The sequence below is a fragment of the Xiphias gladius genome, chromosome 21, assembly GCF_016859285.1.
Source record: "Xiphias gladius isolate SHS-SW01 ecotype Sanya breed wild chromosome 21, ASM1685928v1, whole genome shotgun sequence".
Lineage (NCBI taxonomy): Eukaryota > Metazoa > Chordata > Actinopteri > Istiophoriformes > Xiphiidae > Xiphias > Xiphias gladius.
This window is the reverse complement of record NC_053420.1, coordinates 2,800,425-2,819,940: the sequence shown is the minus strand read 5'-3', so window position 1 is coordinate 2,819,940 and position 19,516 is coordinate 2,800,425. Positions and strand designations below refer to the sequence as shown.

General features: G+C 44.3%; 1 protein-coding gene across 1 annotated transcript in view; it reads left to right on the top strand.

The window, feature by feature from the left end:
• angpt4 (angiopoietin 4) overlaps positions 1 to 18,274 on the top strand; it is a 59,347-nt gene extending 41,073 nt beyond the window's left edge. The window contains exons 2-10 of the mRNA XM_040115452.1: positions 4,250 to 4,405; positions 4,486 to 4,607; positions 11,257 to 11,341; positions 11,765 to 11,912; positions 12,006 to 12,118; positions 12,764 to 12,865; positions 12,956 to 13,122; positions 15,872 to 16,005; positions 17,488 to 18,274. Of these exons, the coding sequence (XP_039971386.1) occupies positions 4,250 to 4,405; positions 4,486 to 4,607; positions 11,257 to 11,341; positions 11,765 to 11,912; positions 12,006 to 12,118; positions 12,764 to 12,865; positions 12,956 to 13,122; positions 15,872 to 16,005; positions 17,488 to 17,648 (1,188 nt within the window). The 3' untranslated portion in view covers positions 17,649 to 18,274. The remainder of the gene's footprint in view (positions 1 to 4,249; positions 4,406 to 4,485; positions 4,608 to 11,256; positions 11,342 to 11,764; positions 11,913 to 12,005; positions 12,119 to 12,763; positions 12,866 to 12,955; positions 13,123 to 15,871; positions 16,006 to 17,487) is intronic.
• The last annotated feature ends 1,242 nt before the right edge of the window (positions 18,275 to 19,516 follow it).

Here is a 19,516-nt window from a genome sequence, read left to right as displayed (position 1 = left end):
TGGGTATTGTACCGTTGGGGCGAAGAGCTGGAAGGCAGAGCTCTAGTCTACCAGTCGCCGATCTACGTTCCAGCCCTCACCTATGGTCATGAGCTTTGGTTAGTAACAGAAACAATGAGATCCTGAATACAAGCGGCATAAAAGGGTTTCCTCCTGGTGGCTGGGCTCAGCCTTAGAGATAGGGTAAGGAGCTTTTGGAGGTTTTCCTAGCACGTCCAACTAGTAGGAGACCCCGGGGTAGACTCAGAACACGCTGGAGAGATCTGTCCTGGGAAAGCCTTGGGATCCCCTAGGAGGAGCTGGAAAACGTTGCTGGGGAGAGCTACGTCTGGACTAGCTCGCCTAACCTGCTGCCACTGTGACCCAACCCCGGATAAGCGTCAGAAAATGGATGGATGGACGAAATTTTGACCAGATGGTGGTTCTAGATGAAAAGTCAGAGGATCGAAATTATTATTATTACAAGTCATCCCGACGGGAACATGAATGTCTGAACCAAATGTCATTTCAATCCATCAAATAGTTGTTGAAACCTTCCACTTAAGAATGTCAACCTCTTGGTGGCGCTAGAGGAAAAGTCAGAGGATAACCAGCATCAGTATGAGACTTCGTCTGGAGGCAATGGAGATCTTTGCGCCCAGTAGCTGTAGAAAAAGTGCACAGCACAGTGGTGGACAGACCAACACTGCCATCCCTAGAGCCGATGCAGCTCAAAAGTGCATGAACTAAGAAATTTGTTTGCACAACCATAACTTGATCTTGCACTGCGCGTTCGTCAGAAGATGAGAATGTTGCTCGCAAGGACAGTTTCTCTGCGCTTAGATAGATATAAAAGAGGGTACAACATAGAGCAAAAATCCCCCAAACAAGTTTGTTGTTTGCCAAAACCACCACTACTGTCATTTTCCTGTCTGGTGAGTTCAGTCTCAGTCAGACCTTCCTCGGTCCAGCCTGCTTAGTGTCCCTTCAAGTGCAGAGCCGCCAGCTCAGATCCCACCACACTCCAGCGACCCACGGTGCACTTGTTACCCCAGATCCCTATCGGTGCTACTTGCCTGTGCGTCAGTCTTGTTATCGGGGCTGTTTGGTGACCCCCCTCCCCCACCTCCCTCCCTGCGCCCCCTCCCTGTGTGAAGTCACCCAGAGGGCCAGATCACAGCGAAGCCAACATGTGGTTTGAGTTAGCATCTCAGAAACAAGCCCCTCCATACGAGGGGTTGTCTGCGTATTCCCAGAGCTTGTTGGTCAGGCTTGGCTTGTGTAGTTTATAATTGTGTGTGTGTGTGTGTGTGTGTGTGTGTGTGTGTGTTTATATGAGTGATATGAGTGTATGCCAGTTTCTGTGTGTGGATATGGAGTTTCAGCATGTGTCTTTGGTCTCTGTGAAGAGGTTTTATGTATTGGGTGTGTGTGTCTGTGTGTGTTGCTTTAATCCTGCAGCAGGAAGTAAGGGTCAATTAAAAAGTCAGCACATTGTGTCTCTAGAGACTCAACAAAAAATAACAAAAAAAAAAGAACCTGCTGAACTTTCTTGTTTCTTTCAATTAATCATAGTTCTCTTTTTTCCTCCTCTCTTGTTGATTCCCACCCTCACTCTCTCACACGGACACTATATATTTGTCCATGCTGCATATTCAGAGCAGAGTAGCAGCTATGTTGCGCTGTCAATCGCCCCCCTCCTCCTCTGCTGGTTGGACTCTGCAGCAGTCAGGTGGAGGTTTTTTTGCCTTTCATCAGCGTTTATCTGTGCAGCATCTCAGGAAGCAGAACAGGAGGGAGAAACCAACCAGCTCGTTCCAGCTATTTTCTCCCTCTTTGATTATTTGATTAACTTCTCACTGCGTCACGGCATCTGTTTTTTTTTTTTTTTTTCTCCTCTCCCATTCCAGGTTAGCCCAGTTTACTTACTCACACAAAAGTCCCTCCGAAAAGCCACTTGGATCTGTTGCCGCTGCGATTTGAATCTCGCCACTCATAAAATCATTTTCTGATTGAACAGAGCGATGCTTGTTTAATCTGAATCTGAATTGAAGCAGACTAAACATAATAACACTCGAGTACCTTTAATTGGGCAGTGAAAATGAGTAATAGTGCCGTCAGCATGTGTGAAGAATGATGATTATGATAAAGTCAATCAACGTGGATAACATCAACAGTTGAAAGGAACAAAACCATGAAAACGTAACGTTGGTGGAACTGGAAGATTAGGAAGCACTTAAGGAAAATGAATCAGCTGTCAGCCTTCAGCTGTCATAACAAACACATGTAAGCCAAACAGTCTCAGTCAGCATCGTTCTTCATTGGCTTTCAGAGGGATTTGAGGCCTTTTCATTTCATTATCTTCACCAAGGAGGTTTCCAGTCTTTTCTGTGTCTGTCAGTTTTCAGTGAAATTTGGTGCCAAGTTTGGCTGAGAATCAGGAAACAAGTGATTAGTTTTTGGTCTGGATCCACGCTGCTTTTGAGAGCATTACTTAGTGTTGTGAGAGGAAGAGTACTTCAGCACTGACACTGTTTTCTCATGAACTGCTGCACTCACTTAGTTGAAAGAAAATCGGACTTAGTTTATCTCCCAGGACCCTACGTCATTGTGTGTTTTGATGCAGATCTGTATCCAGGTGCAGATGATAATTTTCTAAACTTTTTTGTTATTAAACTTAATTTATATAATTCTGTAACCATCAGTGATCTCTAGTCATTGTTTTCATTCGTCTTCCTTCGACCTCTGTCGACCTTCAGTGCACCAGATTGTTGTTTTTGTCCAAACTCATCACCAGAAAAGAACGTCGATATTGGATGACCCGATCAGTTTTTAAGATTCTGTTTTAAAGATTCTCATTTCTGTATATATAGATATCTGTTTAAGGCAGTCGTGTTAGGCTAAAGTTAGAGAAAGTGATCATGACTATGACAAATAAAATTGTTAAGTTATGGCTAATGTCAGGTGACGAAAACACCTGGTAATGGTTGGTGAAAGATCATTGTTACAGATAAGAAAAAGGCAAATGTCAATTTTAATTGCGGGTTAATGACAGCACACAAACTCCCGCCTTGCTACGTAAAGGAAACATTAAGGATACTGTTAGGATACTGGGCTGATTCTTGACCTATTTTGAGACTTCCATGCAGATTCATCCATGTTTGAAAGGCTATATGTAAGTTTTTGCTATCGCTACGTAGTTTCTCGCCCTCTGGGCAGCGCTACTTCTTGCGCTATTGCCTCTTGAGCTGCAAAGCGGTATTAGGAGACAGGACGGGCCTTGGCTAGCTGGTTAGCATGCTAGCTTCACTAGACGTCTACATAGAGGTCTTTTATGCAGCGTCAAAACTCTTATTTCTTCACATTCTTTTGATAACTTTAGTTAGTGTAGATACCTACCTATAGCCCCTTTAAACTGACCTGTGATTCTTCCATACACCTGATTTGGGACAGTTTCAATATTTCAACTATTACGCGTGCACAAAGGGATTTTTACCTCAGCGTGCTGACTGTCAAAACACCAGTTAGACTTTCCGTGCCTGTACAATATAGTGTATTATTTCTCTGATACACTGGTTTTATTCGTTCTCTTCCTCAGAAAGCTGCCAGCAGCCACTTAACATTTAAGACATCTCGTGTGTATTCTCATCCATTTAAGCAAAGGGACACACACCAGACTCAAATGTGATCTGGGCATTGTGGCTTGAACTTCCCCTCCCTTTGACTCATCAAACAGCCTCATTGGTAACTGGATGTCCCATTGGGACCAATCTGTTTGTTGGTGCAGTGGTATATTTATCAACTCCCTGTGCTTCTCAGTGGCACTGATATCCTGGGGACGTGGAGTTTGAGGGAGGAATAGATGACTGGATGGATAGATTATTTATTTGTTGGGGGTTGAAGGTCACAGCATGGCAGTGCGAGTTGGCATCGGTTGATATTCCCAGAGAGGGAGAGACCTGCGTCTTTACATACCAGACCTCCTGACATCTTTCATTATACATGTTTGATTTGGTGAACTTGATGCACTGAGTGGGTGGTTTTAGTGCTCAAAATACAGCCACTCACTGCTGAACACATTTCAAATCGTTATTTTATTCATGAGGGTAGAGGTCAACGTAACTGTATGCTGTGGGAAGAAATTATAAAACGTCCACGGTCAACTTTGTCTTTTTGTCGTTTTTTTCCATTCTCGTCTTTCTTTTCAGTTTTACTCTTAATGTTCCTACTCACAACATATTTTCTACTGTATTTATCTTTATGTCTGCAGTTGGAGAACTTCATTCAGAAGAGCATGAGACGAGACGTCGCTAACATACCATCGCACGTCGTTCACAACCAGACGGCCGCCATGCTGGAGATCGGGACGAACCTCCTCACGCGCACAGCGGAGCAGACGCGCAAACTCAACGTGGTGGAAGCCAAGGTAGTGAGCGAGCTGCCAGTTTGCTGATCTCGCCGCCCGAATGCAGATAAACCCGCCTTTAATGTCGTTCCTTCCACCAGGTGCTGAACCACACGTCTCGCATAGAGATCCAGCTTCTGGAGAACTCTCTGTCCACCAACAAGCTGGAGAAAGAGCTGTTACTGCAGACCTCCGAGATCAGTCGGCTACGAGACAAGAACAGGTAGAGAAATCATTGTTTCTGCCTCGGTCTGAATTTGTGAGCACGGAGATCGGAGCGTTGAATCTGGGCCCTTGTTCATCCGACTTCTCAGAATTACTTTCAACAGTGGTCTAAAGAGCCAACTTAGGAGTATAAGAACAGAACAACATTTATCATTTACTTGCAGTGAAATATGAGAGTAACCTTTAAGAGAAGCTCTCAAGCAGTCACATTTTTCATCACATGTAGAGGAAAAACTGATTATATACAAGGATTCACTCTGCATCTGCCTTATTGTTCATTCAGCGGTATGTTGTCTTTCATTTTTTAAGTTCATTTTTCTTTGTGTGTAATAATAATAATAATGATGATGATAATAATAATAACACTAACTCTAGTATAATACTTGAATTTAAATGATGAGATAAGATGATATAAACCAAGCTGAAGCAGGAGGTACATCAGAGAAAATATCATCTCTATCATCTCATTTCCTGTTGTGTCATTACAACAGAATCTATAATAAATCATGACCAATGACACAGTGAACTGTATAGTCTGTCCAAAAAGTGTCTCAGGTGTGTTTTCTCCTCTGTGTCTGCATTGCAGCTGTTTTTGACTTAGGTGACCGTCCAGACATGTAGTTACTACAGTTTGTGTTATGGTTTTTCTGCAAAAAAAAAAAAAAAGTTCAATTGTCTGGTTAAAAATTGTTACAGTTACATGTACTTCTTCTCCCTGCCGGACACAACATGTCTCCTGCTTCACCTGAAAGTCAATTTTCAGCATTTGTCCACTGAAGGGCTTCGAGTTTCCACATCACACTTGTGTAGGTTGAATATTAGACGTTCATAGGCTTCCAGACTAGTTGCGATGCCACGAAATCATGCTCAGATGTCCACTTGTTAACATCCGAGCGAAATAATTAAGCAAAACACATTTTTGAGGTCGCAAGTAGGAGTGAAAGTGAGGGATTTTTACTTTTATTTTACACTTAAGTCCAAAATGAACCTTTTAGCTGTTTGAAAAATAGCCTGGTTTTTAAGTCAAACTCAGGCGGTCTTGAAAGTTACACCGTGGTCTTGACTGCGGCTCTGTTCATGCAGGTCACCACCGCCGTGTGTCTGTGGCCAGCTTTATTAACAGCAACATGTTTCTGTGATTTCCTCCCGAGACACACGAATGTTGAAAACATTTTGTCGTAATCCTCTGACCCAAATGTGAGTTGACCCTGAGTGGAGAGGCTTATCAGCGATTTCACAACTTAACAGTGAGAAGATTTGAAATACAAGTCATTACAGATGATGGAAATACGTCCACAGCTGTTGCTGCGAGACACGCCAATATTTACAATCACAATATTTTCACTATTTTTCATTGGTGAGGTGAAGTTGGACGACGCGCTGTGCAGTGAAACACAGAGTAATTATCAAGCATGTTCTCTGTTTCCAGTAACAGATACAGTATAATATAAACAGAGAGGATGAAACAGAGCGTGGAAGAGGGTGTGTGTGTGTGTGTGTGTGTGTGTGACGGAGAGAGAGAGCGAGAGAGGCAGTAGTTTTATAGAGATTGTGAGTGTATTGACTCACTAAGCTCATTAGAGTAGGTATTTTCATATAGAACAGCAGTGTAACGGCCCTAAAACTGGACTTCAGTGATGCACGGAAACATTTTCCCCTCATGTTATTCACATTAATTTGACAGGCGGAGTCTCAAACAGCAAACACGCCGACTGAACAGATGTTAGCTGTAGCTAGCCACGTAAGAGCCGACTGTGCTACATACTCCTTCTCCCTGTTATTTTCCTACAGACATCTGTCTTTGTCTTCAGTGCGAGTTTTTCGCCCGACTTTACTCAGCTTATGAAGAAAAACACATTAAAGATGTCATCCTTGAGATTTCGGTCCCGGTTGAGTCGGGGACCCGCACCAAGTCTGGTTTAATACAAGAGCAGCTAGTGTGTCCGTTTACAGCACGAGGAAAAAGAGGCAAAAACTCACCTTGTCTTAATAAAGAAATCAGAAGTAACGCCGGATTACAAGCTGCATCTTTTACTGTGAATCTCTCGTGCATGTGAAGGCAGTTTGAAACCAGAGCAGGACTGGTGGACTTTGCCAGTAACAACGACAACTCCTGTGTGGAGAGGTGATGACTCGATGTAAGTGCATGAAAAATATATAGCTTCCAAAACAGGGTTTGATAGCAGGAAAAATCAAAAAAGATTAGAATTAGTTGCCTGGAGGGAATACATGTCTGTTCCACTATGGTTTCTACATTCACTTTCTCTGCAGTCTCACAGCTTCTAGAATGAGTTTCATATCCAGTGTAAACATACTTCAGGGAGGTCAGGGTGGACAGTTGGGTGAACAAAGTGTGAGCCGTTGACACAGAGGACTGCAGTTCACATCCTGTCTCAAGCAGCCAGCGCTGGTTTCTTTTAACCGTGACCACCACTTCTTCCCTCCACTTCACCAAACTCGTTTTGGGGTTTGTTTTGGTCCAGAAAACACTTCCACGAGCCGTAACAGCGATATCGTTTTGGGTCATGTGTTTGCATCTCCATCCGTGTGCTGAGCGCGTTCTAGTGATATTTCCGCGAGGTATGGCCCAGTCGAACGCGTCAAGCTCGGGAGCAGGCGTGTGCGTTCGTATCTGCAATGCAGAGCCCGACTAGTGAAGGACATATAACAACAGTGGAGTTTGAGCTTGAGTGACAGGGCATTCTTCAGGGTGATTTTTTATAGGTCTCCATGAGCCTTAGAGATCAGCCAAGGAGCATTTAATCCTCGTTGTGCTGCTCATCAAAATATCATCTCTATCATCTCATTTCCTGTTGTGTCATTACAACAGAATCTATTGTAAATCATGACCAATGACACAGTGAACTGTATAGTCTGTCCAAAAAGTCTCTCAGGTGTGTTTTCTCCTCTGTCTCTGCATTGCAGCTGTTTTTGACTTAGGTGACCGTCCAGACATGTAGTTACTACAGTTTGTGTTATGGTTTTTCTGCAAAAAAAAAAAAAAGTTCAATTGTCTGGTTAAAAATTCTTACAGTTACATGTACTTCTTCTCCCTGCCGGACACAACATGTCTCCTGCTTCACCTGAAAGTCAATTTTCAGCATTTGTCCACTGAAGGGCTTCGAGTTTCCACATCACACTTGTGTAGGTTGAATATTAGACCAGCATAGGCTTCCAGACTAGTTGCGATGCCACGAAATCATGCTCAGATGTCCACTTGTTAACATCCGAGCGAAATAATTAAGCAAAACACATTTTTGAGGTCGCAAGTAGGAGTGAAAGTGAGGGATTTTTACTTTTATTTTACACTTAAGTCCAAAATGAACCTTTTAGCTGTGTGAAAAATAGCCTGGTTTTTAAGTCAAACTCTCTGTAGACAGCTGCTGCTTAGTGTACGTACCTAATACCACAATCAGTCATTAAGATGGAACAGGTCAGATCTGCTTCGTCTCAGTGTGTCAGCAAAACAGAGGTTTTAGTGGCAGGTGGTTTGATATAGGCTTCTCAAAACGTTCCCGGGTTGGTTGTGAATCGTGGTTGAGAACGTGCAAAATCATTAATGTGCACACACGCACGCCACTTCTCACACACATGCTGCACAAACCGCAGCACCACAACCGTCAGTGGCTCCCCATCGGTCCCCATCACAGTAAACGGCGCTGCCTCGTTCATGTGCAGGTCAGCATGTTGAAGTGATCAGGGGCAGGAGCTGATCGTGTGTCTCGGCTCTTTAATGAGAACCACACACTCACCTACCAACGTGAAATAATGTCACCCGAAGGCGTGAACGAGCTACGCGATACGTCAGGGTGTGTGAGAAGGACGGGAGGTCGTGTCCGACTCTTGTCAGCGACACTTCAGCAGAAACGGACTTCTGCTTCTACAGTTTGGCCAGAAAAGCTTCATTAGCAGATATCACATCACATCTCGGGTGTTAATGTACTGACGTGCATATTTGACTAAGCCACAGGACAGTAGCGGGCTAAACGTACCGAAAATCAGTTCTCTTCCCATTTGTTAAGCCCGCATTGGAAACCTTTGGTTGATTTTAAATAACCATGAAGTAAATATTTATAGTAGAGTGTGGGAAATGATATTAAGTTAAAACTACTGAGAGGTCCGACAGTTTTGTCAGTACATTTTTTTTCAAAAGGGAATTTATATTTGTGGTGAGCATAGGGATTTTGGTGCCGTATGAGCGGCTAAGTTGCATTTTCTTCACACTTCCCTCCTCACCTTGCATAACAGGAAGCATTTCTGAAGCTGAGCCAGTTGCATCTGGACCTGGTTTACTGGAAACTACAGTGATTACTGTCTTCTCTCGGCAGGAAGCAACAACTTCTGGATGCATGGCAACTTTAAGTCTCTAGTTCTTAACCCCTCAGTGGTTTTTTTAGCCGTTTGGCACATTTTGAGTTGTGCTGAACTCAAAGCGTTTGAGCCATGTTCTACCAAAAAAACTGAATATTGTCGTTAGACACACAAAGTCCCCTGATTGTAAACTGCCGTCAGCGTGATGAATCTAATGTAATGCCATTGGATATCTGTTGAAATTATTATATCAGTGTGACATTTTCAATGGAAGTACAGTCACTAATGAGGTAAATACAGGGTGGCTCTGATAATATTGGAGATACTGATTCAACAAAGCCAAATTTAAGTAAAATAACAGTCCATGAAAGGAAATGAGTGACTTAAAACGTCTTTTAATTGACCTAAATTCATGCAGATTGTTGAAAATGATTTTTTTTTTCTGTAAATGGACATCTCTACTGTTGTAGATGCACATTAACCATAACTCTCTTTTTTTCTGATGATAATTGATGATGAGCCTTATGTCAAATGTGTACTTTGATTTAAAAATGTGTATTTTTATTTTAGGTGAAGTATTTTTCTAATAATAGCCATCAGCAGATAGTCTGTCCTCCTTTTCTCACCACTTGAAACTAATTTAAAACACACACAGACACTCACACACAGATATTGTGACCGGTTCTGGGAAGAAGACAAATTTTCCCACCCGACTCCTGCAGACCCCCCACCGCACTATCCGTCCTCTGCACCCAGAGCCAGAGAAATGCGAGCGAGCTGGACGTTGAGCCACTTTCACTGTCCCATATTTTCCCGTGAAGCCGCTGCCACTCCTTCCTCAGGTTTCATTCATTTGGCTCGTACGCTGTTGATCTAACCGTGGGCTGGAGTCTATTTTCAGCAGCTGCACTGCTGGTTCAGCTGCAGTGATAACGAGGGCTGTAGCCTGCTCTGGCAGAAAGAAGGATGGTCTGGTTGTTCGTCTTTGTGTCGCCGTGGTACGGCTTCTCTAACAAGAGGGAGTAACCTCTGGTCCATTACAGAAAGCTTGGATTTGCATCCTCCCTCTGACAATACGCACAACCCTCATGTTAAACAGTCTAATGTTAATATGAAGCATTCCAGGAGTTACGTTGTGACGCCATATGTTTATTCACTTTTTGCCGTTCCTACTTTCTCTCAACCTGCCTCCTCCTCCTCCTGTGGAATTGAGTGATTTCCTACATTTCCCAGAATGTCTTTATCTAGGTAATACAAACGTGTCTGTCTGTGCTGCGCGTTTTAAGTATGTGGGAATGATGTGCACACTTTAGCTTTTTAACGCAAACGTCCGCCGAACATCAGACCTGCTGCTGTAGAAGACATTTCTGTGTTTTTCCTGGCGGACTGACACCAACATCTGATCAAAATCAGTTTACTGCTGATGTTTTGTCGATACTGTCCTCTCAAGAAGAAACAACAAAATCATGTTCATGTCCTCTAGTGGCTGTAGTAATTATGACGGGAGCAAAAAGGAAGAAGTCAGGGGATGTTGTTTTAGAGCCACAAAGTCCAGGTGGGGAGGAGGTCTGGGTGGATGGACGCGTTTAAAAGTAGCCTCTGGAATTTCCTCCTAAACCAACTAAAGTTCTGTTTACAGCTTGGTTGTTTACACTTACAAACAGGTTATGTTTTGGTGTTACTCACCAGAACACACCAAAAAATGGGTTGAATGCATGTCCGTCCTCATGAAATCTTAAATAAAGCTGACTTTTAAATCCTTGCAGTCTTCTTCTCCGCTGTCTCTCATGCATAGAAAAACACAGCGGTCAGAAAAAACTCATGGGAGAGCGCGGTTTGTTTCCTGTTTTCTACCAACGGTAGACATTTTTCTTTCTTTCTTTTTGAAGCACGACCAAGATCGATTCCAAGCCTTAACCGATGAAGCTGGCATAACCTTAACAAAGATGTAGTTTTAACCAAAACCGCATTGTTCCCCTCAAACCGACCCAAGTTGTTGTCTCTGTGCCTGACCCTAACCAAACCTTAACCCTTTTGGTGTCATAAAACTGATTGATTTTTCCAGCAGTAATTTGTAATGGTTCAAAACAGTGTTGTCCTGCCTATAGAGGCCTCGTTTGATTGACTTAACTGCAGCTTGTTTGGAAACATCTTGTTGCCATATCACGTTTTTAAGCATCCTATCACGTTGCCTTCGGGCGACTGTCTTTAAGAAGAAGAAAAAACACGCACGCTGCCACCAAGACGACAGGTGCGTTCTGAGTAGGTGTTTTTGTGATTTATGGTGAATCGAGATTTTAAAGTCCTGTTTTCTTTTCTCCTAATGTGTCTGCCAGTCGTTTGGAGGGTAAAGTTCAGATGCTGGAGTCTCAGCAGAGAGGAGAGCTGGAGGACATGAGGGTGGAGAAGAACAGGCTGCAGGTACGGTCCATAAAAATGACACCGGTCACGATTACCTTAGGAACATTTTTATGGGAACTAAATCAGCACGCATTTCACATTTATAACAAGATCTCAGTGTACAGGATGACGGACGAGTGCCTGACCTCATAGATGTAGACTCCACAGATCTGAGTGTGCGGACGACTTATTTTACAGTTTCTACTGCTTTGTACTACTTTAACCTCAGCCTGCTGAATCCATCCTTTTAATTTGGAACACACAAAAAGCCACAATATGAATAAGAAGAATCAAAAACTCCACTTTTATGGATGAAAGAATGTGCGGATGCTTAAACAAATTAGAGACTGAAAGGGAGATTATTCTTGTCGGAAACAACATAAATCTGATGCATTAAATCAAAAAGTGCTGGGTTGTTAAACGAGCAGATCTTTTCCTTCTCAGACTGTGGTCAGGACTCAGATGGCGGCCATCGAGGCTTTGGAGAAGCAGCTGAGAGTCGCCAGCAGCAACAACACGGCTCTGCAGAGGCAGCAGGCTCAGCTGATGGAGTCTGTCCACACACTCATTAACATGGTGGCTAGTACTACAGGTACACACACACACACACACACACACACACAAGCCTACTTAACCTAAATAAGAGCTATCAGACCTTACTGCCTTTTGTTGTGTGTTTGTGTAGGGTCACCTCCCAGGAACCAGATGTGGAGGGACTGTGCAGATGCTTACAAGGCCGGTCACTCCGTCAGTGGCCTGTACACCATCTACATCAGCAACAGGACCGATCCTGTGCAGGTAACGTCTGACCTGCGGCCAGGTTTTTGTCCTAAGCTCAGTCACATCGATCAGTGTGGGCCAATGCCCTGTTAGCTCCGTCCTCCAGTAGAATCCAGCAGAATCCAGCAGAACCAGTGGATGCCACTCCGTATCGAGCCATAACCTGAAAACCTACTGACTTTGGATCTTACACATTTATTGAATTTGACACAATTGATGCACAAATAAAGAAAGTAAAAAACACATAAGAAAACAAAGCTTGGGTTCAGATCGTTTTCACTCACTGATTTGATAAGATTAAGATTAAGTTACTAATAGATGTATCCCAATCTCGGTTCTCTGTTTTTCTGTTTGTGTGTTTGAGATACTGATACTGAATGAGGAGCTTCAAGCAATAATTTTCCCTCACAGTGTGTTTATGGTGTGTCAGCACTGAGCATCCCAGTTCTGAAATGATTTATAAACCTGATGAAAAATCCAAAGAGATTGGTCAGGACAAGCTACAAGCAGTTTGTCCGTATATTTGTTTTTCTTTGCATTTCATAACAGTGATCATAATAATCAGTTTCAAGTTGGTGTTGGAGCTGATTTCGATTATCCAGCCGCACTGGGACATTTTGGAAAAATTCAGAATGTCGAGCGTTTCTTTTTCTTCTCCTGAAGGTGTACTGTGACATGGAGACGGGCGGCGGAGGGTGGACGGTCTTCCAGCGCCGACTGAACGGCAGCGTGGACTTCCAGAGGAGCTGGCGGGAGTACAAAATGGTGCGTTTGTCTCACGGGACAGCGATGAGCCCAAGTTTAAAATGAGATCCGTGAGTAAGCCTGCCGCTAACCCTACCTCCCGTTCTGCAGGGGTTCGGGGACGTGCTAGGAGAGCACTGGTTGGGTAATGAAGTTTTGTACCTGCTGACCAGTCAGGGTCAGTACTCTCTGAGAGTGGAGCTGAGAGACTGGGAAGGAAACCCCGCCCACTTCCAGTACGACCGATTTACACTGACCAGTGAGAGGCAGCAGTACAGGTGACTGACAGCTACACTTACCTGCAGTACACACACAGGCACACACATAAACATGCAGCGTACACATTGATACAGACGTGTCTCCTGTACTGAAGTACAGTTTTAGGTACTTGCACTTTACTCGAGTGTTTCCAATTCAACCACTTTACGCTTCGGCTCCTCTACATTTCACAGGGAAATATTCAGATTCAGTTCTTCTATACCAAAAACTTTACAAAATACAGTCTTTGATTATTAAAGACTAAAATACCCAACATTAGATAGTCGCACATGATAATAGTTCAAAAATGAATTATCTCTCTGAAATGGGTTATGTTGTATTATGAGTACTTTTATTTTGTAGAATATGAGTAGGCATTGCTGTGAATAATTCAGTTTTTCAATTCTGACGTTTAGGGCATCGCCTAACACTTATTTTCATGATTGACTAATTTGCTGATTATCACTGTCCGGTCTATAGAATAACAGAAAGTAGTGAAACGTGCCCATCACAATTTCATAAGGCCATTTTAATTTTTTTTAACACTTGGACTACATAGAACTGTCATATGTGTGTGTGTGTGTGTGTGTGTGTGTGTGTGTGTGTGTGTGTGTGTGTGTGTGTGTGTGTGTGTGTGTGTGTGTGTGTGTGTGTGTGTGTGTGTTGTATACACATACTATCCATGTAAAGTATTTAAAGGCTAAATCCTGAATTTGTCAAATCGCTCATTTCATTCATCAGTCAGCCGATCATCGGTGGTGGAAGAAAGAAGTACTCAGTTCCTTCACTTGAGTAAGAGTATCAATAGCACAGTGTAAAAGATACGCTGTTACAAGTAAAAGTCCTGTTTTCAAAACTCTACCTGAGTAAAAGTACATAAGTATTGCCAGAGATATGTACTTAAAGTATCCAGAGTAAAAGTATTCGTCATGCAGAACGACCCATTTCCGAGTGTTAGATTGTGGAGCCCCCAGAGTTCTGAAAGATCTTGTCTTTTAATCATACATAACTTTCTTGCACTTAAAACAAGATTTAAAAAATAATGATCTTTTCATGACTTCAGGAGTTCCTCTGCTCCTCTGTCCACTTTTCCTCTGTTCCTCTGTCAATTTTTCCTCTGTTCCACTGTTCCTCTGTTCCCATGTTCCTCTGCTCCTCTGTTCCACCTTTCCTCTGCTCCTCTGTTCCACTGTTCCTCTGTTCCACTTTTCTTGTGTTCCCATGTTCCTCTGCTTTTCTGCTCCACTTTTTTCTGTCCCCATGTTCCTCTGCTCTTCTGTTCCACTTTTCCTCTGCTCTTCTGTTCCATTTTTCCTCTGTTCCACTTTTCCTCTGCTCTTCTGCTCCATTTTTCCTCTGTTCCACTTTTCCTCTGTTCCACTTTTCCTCTGCTCCTCTGTTCCTCTAATCTTCTGTTCCACTTTTCCTCTGTTCCACTTTTCCTCTGCTCTTCTGTTCAATTTTTCCTCTGTTCCACTGTTCCTCTGTTCCCATGTTCCTCTGCTCCTCTGTTCCACCTTTCCTCTGCTCCTCTGTTCCACCTTTCCTCTGCTCCTCTGTTCCACTGTTCCCATGTTCCTCTGCTTTTCTGTTCCACTTTTTTCTGTCCCCATGTTCCTCTGCTCTTCTGTTCCACTTTTCCTCTGCTCTTCTGTTCAGTTTTTCCTCTGTTCCACTTTTCCTCTGCTCCTCTGTTCCACTTTTCCTCTGCTCCTCTGTTCCTCTGCTCCTCTGTTCCTCTAATCTTCTGTTCCACTTTTCCTCTGTTCCCATTTTCCATTTTTCCTCTGTTCCACTTTTCCTCTGCTCTTCTGTTCAATTTTTCCTCTGTTCCTCTGTTCCCATGTTCCTCTGCTCCTCTGTTCCACCTTTCCTCTGCTCCTCTGTTCCACTGTTCCTCTGTTCCACTTTTCTTGTGTTCCCATGTTCCTCTGCTCCTCTGTTCCACCTTTCCTCTGCTCCTCTGTTCCACCTTTCCTCTGCTCCTCTGTTCCATTTTTCCTCTGTTCCACTTTTCCTCTGTTCCACTTTTCCTCTGCTCCTCTGTTCCTCTAATCTTCTGTTCCACTTTTCCTCTGTTCCCATTTTCCATTTTTCCTCTGTTCCACTGTTCCTCTGTTCCACTTTTCCTCTGTTCCTCTGTTCCTCTGTTCCACTTTTTCCCATTTTCCTCTGTTCCCATGTTCCTCTGCTCCTCTGTTCCACCTTTCCTCTGCTCCTCTGTTCCACCTTTCCTCTGTTCCACTTTTCCTCTGTTCCCATTTTCCATTGTTCCTCTGTTCCACTTTTCCTCTGCTCTTCTGTTCAATTTTTCCTCTGATCCACTTCTGTTCCACTTTTCCTCTGCTCTTCTGTTCAATTTTTCCTCTGATCCACTTTTCCTCTGCTCTTCTGTTCCGTTTTTCCTCTGTTCCACTTTTCCTCTGTTCCCATGTTCCATTGTTCCTTATGTTGCATGATAAGTTAAAACATCAACTTTCTTACTGGTGACTTCACATAAATGTGTCTACTCAGCCATAACTGAAAGCACCTGTGTGAGTGTGCGGAGCCTTTAATATGTAATGATGCATCACATTTAATTAGCTGATCGTATGTTTTGTATGTAAAGAAGTAAAATGTACGTGATTTCCCCCCAAAATGTAGCGATAACATAAGAAGAGTCCGTTAAAGCACAAGTAACTCAAAATTGTACTTAAGTAGAGTACTTGAGTAAATGTACTTAGTTACTTTCCACGCTGCCCAGCAATAACCCCGTCGCCTCTCGCTCAGGTTGTATCTGAGAGGTTACAGCGGCACGGCGGGGAGGCAGAGCAGCCTAGCCACACACGGGACCGGCTTCAGCACCCGAGACCAGGACAACGACAACTGTGACCACTGCAAATGTGCCCTGATGCTGACTGGAGGTAAAGTCCCCCCCCCGCCCCCCCGTCCTGTGGGTTCGGTAGGCCGCTCCGTCCTCCAGGTCAACGCACAATAAAGCAAACGTGTCACAATAAGCAGTTTTATGACTTGGAAGTGCTCAAGTCTCCGGAGAGACGCACTAGGATAAACAAAAGTTCTACTTTCTACTTAATAGCTCAACCACCTGTGACTTCATAGGCTAGAACCACAGAAATTGATAACTGTCTGTCAACAATTTGTCTAATGATGTCATTAAACGATATCTCTCCGTCATAAATCAAACCGGTGATTTGTTGTTTAGGGGTCAAACTCGGTCGTATTTTCCCAAAAGCTCTGGCCTTTCAGACGTCTGTGTCTGGCACCTGTCAGTGCAGGGCCCTTCACCTTCCGTCACCGCCAAGACAAACAGCTCTTTAGCCCCCCTCAGCCTCCCCCTCCACGGGTCCAGATCGCCAATTAAGTTAATCGTTCCGGCAAAAACCTCGAGCTCCCTGGAGGAAAAGACTCCTCTGGTCACCATTAGTCGGTGAGTCATGTAAAATCACCGCAATTTTACAGAGAAGGAGAAAGAAAAAAGGAGAGAGAGTGACAGAGAAGGAAAAAGAAACAGCAGAGGGAGAGAGAAATGAGCGAATAAACAGAGAGAGAGAGAGAGAGAACAACGGCGAGGAAGAGATGGAAAGAAAAAGAAACTGGGATGAAAAAACTTCTCATCCTCAAGGGACAAACTGAAGTCTAACTATGAAAATTGCCCCCACATTTGCCAAAAATGAGGAATCTGATGAAAAATCCGAGTGTGTTCAGGGATTTCAGCATCATTTTCTGTCACGTCTTTGCAAAACTGACAGAATAAATTGATCTCGCTGGATCTTTCAGCCCAAATTCAACCTCTTTTTATATCACTTTTGAACCGAATTCAGATTAGATCATCATACGTGCATCATCGCATATTTTAAAAATGTATAACCGACTGTAAACACTGGAGATTATGTGCGTCAGATGTCCGAATGTGCTTTAGGTTTGTATTGAGCCCAGCGCGTTGTCTGCTGAGATGCACTGGGTTTTTTTCTCTCCCTGAATTTAATCAGGTAGTTTTAGTTGCCCTAACTTTACCAAACCTTAACAATGATGTGGTCACATAAGAACACTACAAGTTGGTTTTTCACTGCTCATTCCGGAAAAAAAAAAAAGATGAGAAGATCAGAAGTAGTGTTTCACACGTGAGGACTGAATTCTGAATCACATAAGGAAAAAAAATGAACGAGGACAAGAGAGGAGAGGGAAAGAAAGGAATGACCTTTTTTTTTTTAATTTCGCCTTCCTCTCTTCTTCTCTCTCTTCATCCATTCCTCCTCCCCTCCCTCTTCTTCTTGTCCTTCTTTCCTTCTCTTCTCCTCTCTCTCTCTTCTTTTTTCCGCTTTCTTCCCTTCCTCCTCCCCCTCCTCCCTCTCTCTCCTCCCTCCTCTCTCTTCTCTCTCTCTCCAGGTGGTGGTTTTGGCTTGGTTTTCTCTCCAACCTGAACGGTATTTACTACACCGTCGGCCACAACATCAGGAAGCTTAACGGCATCAAGTGGCACCACTTCAAAGGCCCCAGCTACTCCCTGCGCTCCACCTCCATGATGGTACGACCCTACGACTTCTAGCCGCACCCCTCAGCCTTCCTGATGGAACCACCCTCAGCCTTCGGACCCTCCAGTTTCGTGATGGTACACCCCTATTGCTCCCAACGCCCCTCCAAAACGCCTTCCTTAGTATGTGAACACCCCCCAGCTCCGGCACCACGATGCTGTGACCCTCCCGTCCACTGCCGTAATGGTGCGGTCCCACAGTTTATAACAACACCTCTTGGATCCACAATGGTATAAACCTGACTCTAGCGGATCCTGGGAATTACAACCATAATGGTAAAACCCATATGAGTCACGAACACCCCTTTGATCCACCTTCAGGCCCGTGAACGTCTCGCAGCATGTGCTGTTGTATGTCTGGTCTTTGGGGCTTTGTCCTCATAACCTGCCCTGGATCCGCCAGGGGCCGGGTTATGCTCAGAAAGAACTAGTCTGTGCGAGGACGTTGTCGGAAACCGAAAGCGTTTATAGCCGCTCTGAACAGTCAGGCTCGACGGCGGGATGAACTGCCGGCCGTCACTGGCAGTGCCTGTCTCTCCAGGAAGACATTGACAGTGTTGCACCGTGTAAAGAATGAAAAAAAGTAAAACCCGGGGGAGAAGCTCCACCGCTGCTCACTCTCTCGCCTCCTTACAGCTGATCAGCCGCGTCAGTCTCGGTGTGAATGCCTCTAATCCAGCGCTCGAAAGGTGTCGGGGGACTTTCTGAAGCTCGCTGACCATCTGATAAGCAGCTCCGATGAAACATGCTGGCGGCGACACGGTACAGCCCTTTATGACTTCGTGGCATCACTTGGGTTAAATGGTACGATCCGCTGACTTCCACATACCTCCGGAGGTTGCAGCCATGAAGGAAATCCCTTATAAACCTGCAGACATTCCTGTGTTCCCACATCTGGAGAGTCCTTCCGTCCTTCTCCTTTTTGCGACTAGTGATTTCATTCCGAAACGTCTTCACATACTCCCTGGTCCCTGGTCGCCTCCATCGGCAGAGGCTCATATCATTATGTCTTCCACTGCACTAAAGCCTCCCGCTCCAACAGCATCCTGCTTTTTGAAGCGACACAGTGGCTGTGACGCTCACAGACGAGCATGGAGGCCGTGAAGGGAAGTGGTGGCGCAGAGTGAGAGGCGTCCGGCGGCGTTACGGCTTTTCTGCTGCCGAGTTACAGAGGCAGACGGTCTGCGTGATTTATTCCTCTGCCTGACAACGACAGTTTAGAACATGTAACGGCACCACGGATATATGAACTTGACCTGCTTGCTTTTTTCATGAAATGTGAGGTGTGCTATAATAAACTGCTCGACCAGGAGTAAGTAAGACTTCATCTAGACACAGGTCACAGAGAGGGACAAGTTAAAGACACGATACAGGATTTGACTGGCGAAAAAGAAATGGATAACTGGGTAGAAGTTCGGCTCACAATAAAATGCTTTCGTAGTTGTTTTCGGTTTTTTTCAAACGAAGCCAATGGCACGACCACTACTCACATTAATCAACAGTTTTACACATTTTAAGTGAAAGGTTTAGAAAGCGGTGAGTCCTGTAGCTTCAGAAGGACAGAATTACAGCATCTGATCGATCCGGTGACAAGTCGAAGCCACGCTGAGGGTCGATCCCATGATGTGGAGCCACAAGGACGACTGACTAACGCTTTCCTAATTGTCTCCTCCTGTGGTCTGGGTTCGTCTCAGCAGGAAAGCCGGTCCAGCCTGGTGAGGGAGCCAGAGAAATGTTCCCTCCCATGACCGTGTTTTCCTCCTCAAACTCAAAGACTCTTGAGAACCATGAAGCTGACTGTGGTGTGTGGACGTCTTAACAGCCAAGTGGACAAATATCAGTGCCACTCACCCCCCCCCATTGTGCATGTTGCTATTTAAAGC